Here is a 13,959-nt window from a genome sequence, read left to right as displayed (position 1 = left end):
CAGTTGTCTGTAGAATGTCCGGAGGACCTGTGATACTTGCAATACTCCTTCTCTGCTCGGGTCTTGCCCTTCTCACCGATCGGGACCTGCTGCGCATATCGACGTGGCTGATGTTGAGTGGCGTAATGGACCTCCTTGGCCCTGGACCGATCCCCTCTCCGCTCTGGGTGGCTGCGCTCTGTCCGGGTGGGATAGGGCATTGGAGCCTCCCCGTGGACCCGGACGTCCTCACGCGACTCCGGGACTGCTCGGCTCCTTTCTTGCTTCTGTGAGTCGCCCTTGGCCTTATCCTTCTCCGTTTCCTCATAACCGGCCGGCCGGTCGCAGTCATCGTACCGGACAAAGGTCTGTGCCATAGTCATCAGCTCTTCGAAAGACCTGGGCATTTTTCGGAAACACTTCTGCTTGAGAGGCTCGCAGGTGGTCCCCTTTGCTAAGGCATCGTGGGCCACCTCCAGATTAAGACCTTTGACTTGCGATGCCATGTGATGGAACCTTGATAGGAAGTTGCGCAGAGGCTCAGTTGCTCGCTGCTTAAGGCCATTGAGGTCCGAACTGATTTTTCTAACCTTTGCCGCCGCGGCAAACCGAGAGAGGAAAAGGTCTTTCAGGAGATCAAAAGAGTCGATAGATTCCGGGGCAAGTCCCCGATACCACTCCTGCGCGCTGGAGGAGAGAGTGGTGGGGAAGGCCTTGCACATGATGTCCTCGTCTTTCGAGTACAAATTTATGGTACTCATAAAGGACGCCACATGATCATTGGGGTCCTCGGTTCCTGAGTATTGGGCCAGTCGAGGAGCTTTCCAGTCACGCGGAAATCTCTTTTCGATAATCCTTTGCACCAACGACGTTTTGCTAGATGTAACGCTGCCTCCCATCACGCCCCCGAGCGCCCTCTTGTCCAGGAAACGCTGGATTTTCAGCTCCAACAAATCTTCACCGCTTGTTGCCGTGGCTCCAACTCCTCGACCCTCGCCTTCGCCGGTGACTGCGGTTGCAGCTCCTCTCCCTGCGATGATCACTTCTTCTGGGGCAGTTCCTTCCCTCTGTAGTTCCGCTGCTTCCTTCAGGTACTGCCAAATCTTAGCGTTTTCCTCCTGCAGGCTTCTCTGCTGGTCGATGATCTTCATTTGAGCCGCCGTGTGCACGGCCTGTGTCGTCTGAAAACCTTGCACTGCGATAAGGAGTTGAGCAGCGTTAAAGGTCGCCTCTTCTTCCGGGCCTACCTCTTCCAATAACGGTCCAAGGTTTCTGGGGGATATCGGAACGTTCAGGACCACGCCACCGGCGTGCGTGATGGAGCTGGTCGCTCCAGCTTCTCGTAGCGTCGTTGGCGTCGGGTCATTAGGGGTTTCCATCTTGGCTGAAGATCCGGGGTCACTCGTAGTCCACGCTCACCGCACCAAATAATTAGGTAAGTGAACTCCGTGATCTGGATCTCCGGAAAGAGGCCTTTGCTTCCCGATGGATCGTCCCTGCGCCGGGAATGGTCCCTGCGGATACTCCGACGAGCAAGACAGTCAGAGGTTCAAGAAACTATTCAAAGTAAAGTGTCCAAAGTGGTTTCAAGTTCTCACCTCCCCCTTTCTTGAATGTGAGGTGTGTTTTTATAGAGGTTGCTTGGGCCTGAAGCCCGCCTGCCCGACTGGGCCTATCTGTCCGAACGGGCCTGATTGGGCCTTCTTCATATCCCAAATCATCACTTATTAGTAACGGATCACAAACATTATTATTAACAAAATTTAAAAATTATATTGTTTTTTGTACGAGTTGGTCATGTAAGATGAAGAATGTTTGATGTGTTGGTTAGAAGAATTGAAGAGTGGCAAAGGGATGCAATGATAAGGGGTAGGGGTAAGACCTAAACAAACTTGGAAGAGGGTGATTGAAAGCGACATGAGTTTATTGGGGATTGAGGAAAATATGACAGTGGATAGGATGAGATGGAGAGAGAGATTTATGTTGCTGACACGACTTGATTTCATGGTCCTATATGATGGTTCATGTTAGCCGATCCTGAATCATTTCAGGACTAAGGCTTTGTCGTTGTTGTAATCTCTAGTTCTATTATTAAACCACAAAAAATGTGATTTTTTTAGATCAACTAATATGCAATTGGAGCATAATAAGGAATAAAAGATCTTTGTTTTATAATGATGTTTGAAATTGACTCACTTGCCAATTGTATGAGTAGAATTGCTCTTACTGCTGATGTTAGGGGTAAAAAATTGTACCATTTTAAATGATAAATATAAAATTACTTCTGACTCTCAATACTAAGAGTGTTTTTACACCTTATCCCAATAGAAATGGGAAGTTCTTATTTAACATTAGTTATTTCGATGCTCGGACTTTGTTTAGCTCTCCCACGTTTCTAAATCCTTTAATTTGATTGACAATTAGGCCTAATCTTGTAATTAAATTTTAATTATACATTTAATATAATACATATTGACATGGTGGAATTATGAAAGTCCAATTGTCAACTCACGATTACATAGAAATAAGGTCAAAAGACGACCATTGTCCGATAGCTTACTCCAAACCTAACTCGATTTATGAAAGGACTAAAGGATGATCACAAGCAGTAAACAAAAATTGCAATATAAGCTTAATAGAATGAATAAAGTAGTATACCTGAGCTGAACTCATTCTATTTATATCATTGTTGAGTTGTAGAAGACGGTTATGAGTTGAGAAGCGGGGTGGACATGTGTCTCCTATTGATAGGAGGACGTGTACCCAGATATCAGGAGCCTGATATTCCTCAAGCCCACTAAGCCCATGATTCTTGGGATTCGGCGTTGTTAGTCCCTTGTGAGGTAATATGAGTTTCACTTGGTTATTGGCTCACCATTAGATGTAGGCTCGTTATATTTAGACATTAGGATGATTTTAATCTCGACTATAATGAGCTTAAATTTAACAGTGACTCACCAGGTGAAAACCACCGATAAACGGTAAAATAAAAATTAGATTAAAAGGATAGAGAAGGGATTTAGGTTTTTTTTCCATCTGATTACTTAATATTTTTTTTTATCACATTCACTACTCATTCTCTCACTCCTGTTTCCATTTCCGCCTCTTTCTACTGGCACTATTTTTTTATTTAAGGGTAATTAATTTATTAGTCCCTATATTTTGACAAAACACACTGTTTAGTCCCTGTATTTTCAAAAACACACACTAAAGTCCCTAACGTTTTTCTCGGTGAACTGTTTAGTCCCTAATGTTTTTCTTGGTGAACTGTTTAGTCCCTGCCGTTAGACTCTCATGAAGATTCTGTTAGTCAATTTGGATTTGTGTTCTTCTTTTCCTTTATTTTGCTTTCCTTTAAACTCTAATGCATCTGAAATCAACTTTGAGTGTTCTTGTTCTTAATTTTCTTCTTAATCGTTCAAATTCGTAAGCGTTGAGTCTGTTCTTTTTATTGTTCTCCATGCAAATAGCTTCTTCTTCTAAATTGGATTACTCTTCTGAAGTTTGAAGGTAAATAGTAAATGGTAATTTAGTCATTTCCGAAGTCATAAACGGTAAAAAATGTAACAAACAGACGGAAGGACTAAACAGTTCACTGAGAAAAAGGTTAGGGACCTTACCATGTGTTTTTGAAAATACAGGGACTAAACAGTGTGTTTTGTCAAAATATAGGGACTAATAAATTAATTACCCTTTATTTAATGACTAAAAGGAGGTTTTTAATATTTATGTATATAAAGTTGTTCATTTGTTAAACATGCTATTATTTTATTTAATATTATTTCGCCACTAACACAATAGAAGAGTTTGTGTTCATACTTAACGAGATGTTCATAAATAAAAAAACAAAATGCAACCAAGGTCGTGGACAAATATAAATAGCTTTGCGAGTTAAGCTCGTGAATAACCAAACTTCAAAACAAATTGTATTCAAATGTAAATTTAAACTCAAACCGAGCCAAAACTCGATTCGAGCTTATTAACATTATGACTAGCTGAGCCGGAGCAGACTAAAGCTCAGCTCGATTACCACCCTAATTCTATTTAGGCTAAAATAAAGGGTTAATTACAAATATGGGCCTATTTGAAAGTTCATTTACATATTAAGACTAGTTGCCTCAATTCTTACAAATTCAGACACTTTCACTTAATTTGGACCAAAATACCCTCACATTCTTCCTAACCAGGCTTAATATATTCTCAGACCCCTCAAGTTGTCTCAATACTGCAACTGACCTCAAAACTTAGACTTGTGACAACTAAACCCTCACAACTTGCTTATTTAGAACATAAACCCCTCAAATTGTTCAATTGGAACAAATAACTCATTAAGTTGCTTATTTAGGACAAATAACTCATAAACCCCCCAAAAAATTCAACATAATCTTACATCAGAAATAAAGATTTCAAAATATCGGTTGCTACATCTAACTAATTTACTAATACATTAACTAAAGGGCAATAAAACTTCCGAAATAACCTATTTCAGGGGTTATTTATTTCAAATAAGCAAGTTGAGGGGATTAGTTGCCACAAGTCTAAATTTTGGGGTCAGTTGCAGTATTGGAACAACTTGAGGGACTTGGAAGGTATTAAGCCTCATAACTATAACATTTTAGACAACAATCAAGAGAATGAAAATAATTTAATTGCCTACAACAATTTAGACAACAATGAAGAGAATGAAAATAGTTTAATTTGATGTATTTCAAAACCCTACAACCCATTGAAACTCCGCATTTTGTGAAAATCTCGTAATACAGTCGAGATCTCTAATTCCCGACAATTGTCGCATCTGTCGCGTTGCCTCACTGCAACCTAATACGACAATAGTGATGTGTTTTCAATATTGTCGCATTCGTCGCATCTGTCGCATTTAAATCGAATGCGACGAATGCGACAACATTGAAAACACATTACCATTGTCACATTAGATTGCAGTGAGGGAATGCGACAGATGCAACAACTGTCTCGAATTGCAGATCTCGACTGTATTATGAAATTTTCAATAAAATGCAGAGTTTTGATGAGTTATAGGGTTTCGAAATGCATGAAACTAAATCATTTTCATTTGATATATTAAAAAATGAAGAATTTCCTACTGACCTGGTTTGTGCGAATTCATAGTCACCCAACTTTCTTTTTTCCTGCTCTCGATCGTTCATGAAGGACGGGAGAAAGTGAGGGTTATCCAAATCAAATAAAAGTATCTAAATCTGTAAGAAGTGAGACAATTAGTCCTAATAAATAGGTTCAGATTTGTAATTAACCACCATGTCTTGCAACTTTCTAATTAATTCACCCTTAGTTCGTTTCTTAATTGGGATTTTCTCCTAATACTTTTCAACAACCACGTGCAGCGTAGTTATTGGAGGTATATAAGCGAGAAAGGGTTTAGGGTTTTTGCTTGGCGGCTCAGCTCAGCTGCCATCTCTGTCGAACAGTACTCCATAGCTAAACGAAGAAGAAGAAGGAGAAAGCAGGATGTGGTATCTTTGCGTTTTCTTTCACCGATTGTTAGATTACCGGAAACCAGAAGTGGAGGCTCTGGCTCAGCTTTTCGGTGTTTCAGACTCTTTGGAATGGAAGCTTCCTCTCTATCACCATCCCGATTCTCCTTTTCACTTTGTCAATCTCCCTAATGAAGATCTCGCTCGAAACATCGCTAATCGAAGTTGGTCATCTCTTCTCTCTCATCTTTTATCATTATTGTATTGGTTGTTCTGTTGATTTCTCTGCATAAATGATCAATATTCAATTACATTGTGTTTTTTTGAAGGGGAGATTGGGGAAAATGGAAACGGAAAATTTAACGAGGGATTCGGTTTTCTCATTTCATACATTATTCTCGATAGATTATCAAAATCATAGGAGAAAACATCAAGTAAACATTGGCTCTAAAAGGAGTATTCCTTTTCCTTTTCTAATTAATGTAGATACTGTGAATTGGTTGCATTAAGATGAGAATTGTTGTTTCTGATTCTTTATATCCCTTGTGATCATTAATAGAAAATGCATAGGTTTGGGAGATTTATATTAATAATTCAATGAAATACTAGCTTTTAAATTATGTTGTTAATAATTGCTGACCTTGCTTCTTTGTTCCAAACTACATTAATACAATCTTCATTTACCTTAGGCTTAATACATCACTAGCACCTGAACTTGGCTCAAAAAGCTGATTGACCCCTTGAACTTCTCGTTAGCTCCCTGGACTTACTTAAAATAACCTATTGACCATCTTAATTTGTTTAAAGTGGTCTATTAGCCTTCTGAACTTGCTTACATTGATCTATTTGCCCCTTGTAGTTGCTTAAAGTGATGTACATTTCAATTTGTCCAAAACCAATCTTGTTCGGCCATGTATACTTAGGGAGTTAATCATGTCATTTTAAGCAAGTTTAGGGGCTAACGAGACACTTTGTAAGTTCAGGGGCGCCTAATGTATTAAACCTTTACCTTAAAATTATTTGCAAAAGTTAAAATTTAGCCTATATACTGACCGCTATTGTCACTTTGGCCTCTATGCTTTAATTGTACTTCTAAATTTTTCTGTAAAATGTGACACTTAACTGGAAGTTCTTCCTGATGATTACGTTTGCATCGTGTTATACGCATCATCAATTTGTCAAACTTTTTTTTTTTTCCAATTTTATAGCATTGTGTGCTATGTTGCACAGACATGGACACGGAAAGAGACACGGGAAACTTATTTCTAAAACATAACCTTCATAAAGTAGCCTTCAAACGAAAATGGATACAGACACGAAAGGGACACAGACGTATGCGAAACTTGGAACACTATTAAAGGGAAGTGTCAGTGTAACATAGGTTGCGTGTAATACATTGTGAATGGAAATGTCTGTCAAGGGCATAATTCTACTAAAACTTAAAGTGCAGGGGCCAAATGTATCAAAATTGAAGTACTGAGGCCATAGTGGCAAATTGTGCATACTGAACTAACTTTTGTCCCGTATTATGCAACAAACTATAGCATGTCATGGATGTTGATGTTATAGGAAACAGTTCTGCTGATATACTGATAAGATAACTTATGATCTTAAGTTTTAGGCTGTTTGTTGAAGCAGTAGATGTGTCAAAAATGACTTGTTTCTTACATGAAAAAGTGACTTGGATGTGAATAGTTGAAATCGGTGGTGAATAGGCTGATTCCACGGATTCAGGAAATATGCTAAAAGAATCATGATATGATTGCACACATTTGCATTGGATTTGAATTTCAATTACTTGGTTGATATGGTTTCTTTTTTTGACATTAAAATTACATTTCTAGACTAATATTTGATAATATTTTAAGTTCAACATGGTAAATATTCGGCTTCATACATCTTTAGCCCCTTGTACTTGTCCAAAACAGTCAATTGCCGCAAAAGTTCTATTTACCTCCTAAATTTGTTTAAAGTGACCGATGCAGTCTCTCAAAGGTACCTATTAGCCCCTGAACTTTTTAAAGTGATCTATTGCCTGCCTGAACTTGCTTAAAGCATACACATTTCAACTTTTCCAAAATCTCCACGTGGATTTTAGGGGGTTAATAGGTTACTGTAAACAAGTTCAGGGGTAAATAGGACATTTTAAAAGTATAGGGGGCATTTTACTTTTTTGGACAAGTACAGGGGGCTAGGGATGTATTAATCCTAAATATTTTACTTTTTGTAATATTATGAATTTGAACTGAATCATCCTATTCAATTCGATTCATGAGTCAATATTCACAAAATTAGGATTTCGATTCACGGGTTGAATCTTGATTTGACAACTATGGATATGATAACTTATGATCTTAAGTTTTAGGCTGTTTGTTGAAGCATTAGATGTGTAAAAAATGACTTGTTTCTTACATGAAAATTTGTAGGTATACTTGTGAAAGGTATCTATGAACTTTGGGGAGAAGGAAGTAGCTATGAGGAACTGGAAGAGTCTATAATGAGTTACCCAGATGAACGAAAGTTGCCATACTTGACGTCAGAAAGTACATTCAAAATTACAGTTGATACCTTTGGAAAGGTCATTAGCTTTGAAGAGCAAAACGATCGTATTCAAGCATTTACTTACATCCCTTTCAAGGTCTGGTTCTTGTTTATGAATTTTTTTTTTGTCTGGATAGAACTTTAATGATTAACTAGAATTAGGATTGCATAATTTTTTTGCAATAGGAACAGGAGTAGAATCAGGCTGCAAGTTTATGGTCGCGACTAACCCTATGTCATGTAGTTGTTAAAGGCGCGCCTTAGGCAAGGCTCAAGGTAATGAGCCTTGATTGCATAGGCCGAGGCACAGTTTAAAAGGATCTCGCCTGGGCTTTGGAAACTTCGTCAAAGCCGCCTCAGTAACATATACTGTTTTCACTAGGTTTTTTTTTTTTTTGCCTGTTTTGTGTAAAACAAATGGTTGATTAATCTCAACCACTAATCTTATTTAAATAAATTTAATCTTAACCCTTGATGTAAATAAGAATATCAAGAGACGCAAGTAAGAATAGTAACATATACTGTTTTCACTAGGGTTTATTTATTTTTAACTGTTTTATGTTAATGTCTCTATGAAGTATGAACTTAACTTGGTGATTTTGACATTTGGCCTAAACCATACTGAGCTTCCTAAAGTTGTCCATTTTGCCCCCAAACCCATTATCCACTCCAACTCCCTGAAAGTGAGATAATACGCCTCTTATTTTTCCTCAATCAGAGGAGATTTAGACCACGCGCCTTTCGGTTGACTTCCCAGGGCCACATTGCAAATTTTTATAAGAGGAAAAGCCACGTTGCATATGGGAACTCAATTGAAAGGTGAGTGGTCCTTAAGGGTCAACTTATTCTCCGATTGAGTAAAAAAAAGGGGCACGTTATGTCACTTTCAAGGAGTTGGAGTGGCTAATGGGTTGTCCCTTAAGTTTGGGGGTCAAAGTGATCAAAATGAACAACTTTAGGGGACTCCGTATGGTTTAGGCCTTGACAGTTAGTATTATGTTTTTATGCGGTTTTGTCTTGTTCGTGTGGTCATAAGTGTTTTTTATTTATTTATGTTTTAACTACTAATAGAGTATTAGTGATATTGATATCAAATATTGATATGCTTTAACTAGTAATAGAGTGTATATATATTTTTTCTGCGCCTCATGTTCCTCAGGTGCGTGCCTTGAGCCTAGGCTATCCAAGACCCTTAGCGCCTTAGCCTTGCACCTTTAACAACTATGGTCTATCCAATATAACTTGTAGCAAGGAAAAAAGAAAAATCCTTCAATGTTTGTAAATTGTCTTGATATGTTACAGGGGCGTGTTAATTTAAAAGCTCCTGAGCACAAGTTCTGGCTCATGGAAACTGATGACTATGGAGTTAATAATGGTTTGCCACCAGTTGCACAAAGAAGAATCTTCTTCGGTCGGGAGATTGGTGGTGCTGACAGGAAGCTTCTCCCAACTTATCAGTTAAAAAGCCGAAAATATCTCGGTCCAACTGCCATGGATGCAGAAATGGCATTCTTAATGGCTAATCAGGCATTAGTCACACCAGGAAAACTCATCTTTGATCCTTTTGTTGGCACTGGAAGCATTCTTGTTGCTGCAGCTCACTTTGGAGCAATGACAATGGTATGCTTTTTTTCCCCTCTCCCTGTTGTTTTACTTTGATTTATCTTGGCGGAAGTTGAAATTTAGTCCTAGTATTTGACACAATTTGTCATTTTATCCCCTATATTTTAATTTACACATTTGACCCATCCGACACAACTTGATTTCACGGTTTTATATGATGGTTCATGTTAGCCGACCCTGAATCATTTCGGGACTAAGGCTTTGTTGTTGTTGTTGTTGTATTTGACCCATCTACTTTGTTTTTCCACAAAATCTAGCCCTACATTTTTGTTCACAATATGTTACAGGCCATAGCACATGGTCAAACTATTTTCTCCAATTGTGTAATGGGGCGAGTAATACACTGCAAACAGACCTGTATGTTAAAAGTCATATTTTCCGAAAAATTAAAATACATCATGTGCCAAAATTGAAGTATGTACAGGCGCTAAATTGTGAAGTACAAGGACTGAATTTTAGCTTTTCCAATATTTCTTTGAATTTTAGATTGTAAAATCTATATGAACAATTTGTTTGCAGTAATATCAACTTATGAATTGTTCAGGGTGCTGATATTGATATCAGGGTAGTTCGTGATGGACGTGGCCCTGACTGTAATGTTTGGAGCAATTTCAAGCAGGTGAAACTATGTCTCCTTGTGATATTCACCTCTTCTTTTTGTTCATGGAAACATAATCTGAAACTCTATTTACTTTTAATAATTTTTTAATCTCAAAATAGTCCAGGTGTATAATATAACATTAAATGCAGTACAATGACGATCATGCCCTTATTTTCAGCATGGATTGAAGTAACTAGGAGGATGAAATTGATGAACAGTGAAATCTTTCATCAGTTTTATATATTGTATTAATGGTTTAAAAAGCTTATTGCTCCTCTCTTCCTGAAACTCCAACCGGTTAAAGTTTCAATCAATTCTAAAGAGTAAACTAAAGAGTATTTGGGATTAGATTAGACCTTTTTAGTTCGTGTATTGAATCTAGATTTTTTCATTCTTAACTTCCCAATGAACTCCACCCTGAATTGTACAGTGTTTTATTAAAACAAATTCCATTCATCTTTGCAGTATGGACTGCCGATGCCAATTGGTCTTTTGAGGGCGGACAATAATCTTCCTCCTTGGCGTCCTGGACTGAAAGAGGTAATCTTCTACTGATAGTTGTTATTATGGCTGCATACACATTATTTGCGTTATTTTATATTTTTTTAATTTTTTTGAAGTCATTCTTAAACTGAAATTCCTGCCTAGTGCATACAATACTTGTTTAGTCTTGCCTTTTAATACAATGGTAATAGGCTAATAGCCAAGTAGGAATGTGCATAAAATTTATGTTGGATGAAGTATTTTGTATCTTCCCACCTGATGAGAGTGGGGTCAAAACAACTTATTTGTTCGATAATCCAACAAAACATGCAAAATTTAAGATGAAATGTACAAAATTCTGCTAACTCGAAGTCGCACTCTGAGGACAGATCAAAGTTCGGATACAGTTTGGATATTTATAGTAAGCATTCTGCTTCACTTTGGGTCTTACTCCCTCCAGGTAGGGGTGAGCAAAATTGACCAATAACTGATAACCAAGCCGAAACTGAACCGAAAATGTAGTTTGGTTCGGTTGGTAATTTGGTAATCGGTTATTAAAAAAAAAAATCGGTGTATCCGAAAACTGAACCGGATTATGTATATAATATGATTTTTTTGTTGTATATATATTTATTCTACATTTTTATAATTTTACATGGTTATTTAAAAAGCATCTTGAGGCCCTGATCTTTCATATTTTTTGGTTCTTAAGCCCTTGATCTTTTATTTGGAAACATTTTGATCATTTATTTTTGGTCCCACTAAGCCCTTGCTTGCCAAATTAGTTAATTGTGAACATCTAATTCAATTAAAAACATTTCATTTGTTTTTGAAATTATATTTTTTATAGTTTAAAGATTTTTACAGTTTTCTTATAGCCACATTACACATTAAAAACGGCTTTCAAACTGCGAAAAATACAAATTTTGAGCATAGATGAAATGAATAACTCTCTATTAATCGAGTTTTATGTTCAAACCTTACTTTTTTGGTCATCAAAGGCTTAATGTGACAAAATATAAAAGATCGGGGGTTTAATGTATCCAAATAAAAGATCTAGGGCTTAATGAATAAAAAATGAAAGGTCCGGGGCCTCATGATGCTTTTTCCTTATTTAATATATTTACTACTAATAAACAACTATTTTTTGTTTTCTATTTATTATAGATTTTTTTATAATTTTTATAATTTTTTAACTTATTATAATAAATTTTGGTCCGTCAGTGTTATCGGTTAGTAATCAAAACCGAACCAAATCGATTCGGTTCAATTTTAATTTTAAAGGGAATTTCAGTTTGATTAACGGAGCTGGACTGATGTCCACCCTTAACTACAGGGGTAGAATTAAGAGCCGGATCGAGTTTGGAGATTTTTTAGTGAGTGTTCTGCTTCACTCCGGGAGCCGTATCATGCGAATCCTAATTGTAGTCGTATGAGTTTTCTTTGCGGTTTTGCTATTTTTCGTTTTGAACATCTTTAATACTCTTCTTGAATTATCTGTATCAAGCTGGAAATGTAGAAGACTGCAATTGTCCAATTGATATGTTCTTTGAAATTTCATTCTTTTTCAAATCTTCTGCATCTCTCTTGATCTCAAGTATCTTCGCATTGCTCAGGTTTTCGACGCCATAATCTGTGACCCCCCATACGGAGTTCGTGCTGGCGGACGCAAGTCTGGTGGTCGTAAACTATTAAAAGGAGTAATTGGCCCGTACACCGTCCCCGACGACAAGCGAACCGATCACATACCTTCAACCGCACCATACAGCTTAGCAGAATGCATGCACGACTTACTTGACCTTGCTGCTAAAATGCTCGTACTCGGGGGAAGACTCGTGTGCTTTTATCCGGTATTACGAGAAGACGAAACAGTTGAAGTTCAATTTCCAGAACACCAATGTTTCAAACTCATTGCATCTTCCGAACAAATTTTAAGTTCACGGTACAGCCGAGTTCTATTAACCATGGTAAAGATCAGTCCGTATACCGATGAAATCGCGGAAGCAGCGAGATTACAACATGTTGAGTTTAGGGAGAACCATGTGAAGTGGTTAGAAGATGGAAATCTACATTCTTCTGTTTTTAGTCCTGCTGATCAAATAGCTGGTGGAGCTGATTCAAAGACATTTAAAGAACTGAAACCTAAGTATAGAGGAAAATATGTGTAGCAATACTTCTAACTACATTTATATTAGGCCTAAAACATACGCACCCTTCTGAACTTGTTAGTTTTGGTCATTTTGCCCCTTGAACTTACGGGACGACCTATTTTCATTATAACCGAAACAAGATGAAGTTCCAACATTGGTACAAGTGTTCATGGAAGTATTGGAACCAGCCTGCATATATGTAGACGATTTAGGAGTTAAAGCTATATGCAATTTTTACAAAGAGAACTTGCATACTGTCTATACTAACTTCATTTGAAGCTTGTTTTAATAGTGCATAACTTTTTTTATTATGACTTTGGTGATTGCAACGAGAACATGTAATGATTGTTTTCGTTATAATGAAAAGAGAGGTTGGTAATACCACTTTTAAATAGTTAATAGGTCGTTCCGTAAGTTCAGAGGGCAAAATGACCAAAAGTGATAAGTTCAAGGGGCAGGCTTTTATATTAACTTTGATTCCCTTGTTGGGTAAATAATTTATTAGTCTCTATATTTTTACCTAACACGTTAATTCTCGTATTTTAATAATAAATTGTTTAGTTTTTAACTTTTGTTCTATTCAACATTTTAGTCCCTCAACATTGATATTTACGGTTGCGATAACTGTTTAATAATTCAAATATTTGAGGGATTAACTGATGAATAGAACAAATATTATGAAATAAATAGTGTATTATTAAAATATGAGGATTAAGCAATGTATTAGGTGAAGATGTAGGGATTAATAAATTATTTATCCTTCTACTTTAGTGTATCAGTAAACTTAATGAACTTGCTGGTATAAGGATGTAGAATCTAGTTGCGAAAGTAAGGTAGTAAATGAAAATTTTCTTCTAGGTATAATGATGCAATTTTGTAATTTTTAGTTTGAAGATTGAAGAGAGTTGTAAGGATAAATATAAAAAGTGTAGTTTGGGTACGTTGATGTCAAGTTTGGTTGTTTTTCGATAATTCCTTTTTGGTTTTTCGAGTAAGGTTAGAATCCAAAAACAAACATTTATATTTATTTAAAAAAATCAATTAATGCAAAAATACCTCTAACGTTTTGGATCAGGAGCAATTTTACTCTTAAAGTCTAAAATTGTGCAATTTTATCTCTAATATTGGAAGC

General features: G+C 37.0%; 1 protein-coding gene across 1 annotated transcript; it reads left to right on the top strand.

The window, feature by feature from the left end:
- The first annotated feature begins 5,193 nt into the window (after positions 1–5,193).
- LOC136202998 (uncharacterized) lies at positions 5,194–12,981 on the top strand. Its single transcript, XM_065994026.1, has 6 exons — positions 5,194–5,653; positions 7,856–8,067; positions 9,273–9,590; positions 10,138–10,212; positions 10,660–10,734; positions 12,294–12,981. The coding sequence occupies exons 1-6, from the start codon at positions 5,464–5,466 to the stop codon at positions 12,843–12,845; spliced, it is 1,422 nt and encodes a 473-aa protein (XP_065850098.1). The 5' UTR covers positions 5,194–5,463; the 3' UTR covers positions 12,846–12,981.
- The last annotated feature ends 978 nt before the right edge of the window (positions 12,982–13,959 follow it).

The sequence above is a fragment of the Euphorbia lathyris genome, chromosome 8 (assembly GCF_963576675.1).
Source record: "Euphorbia lathyris chromosome 8, ddEupLath1.1, whole genome shotgun sequence".
In the NCBI taxonomy this organism is placed as follows: Eukaryota; Viridiplantae; Streptophyta; class Magnoliopsida; order Malpighiales; family Euphorbiaceae; genus Euphorbia; species Euphorbia lathyris.
The sequence above is the reverse complement of the archived record's forward strand: the minus strand, read 5'-3'. Positions and strand labels throughout refer to the sequence as shown.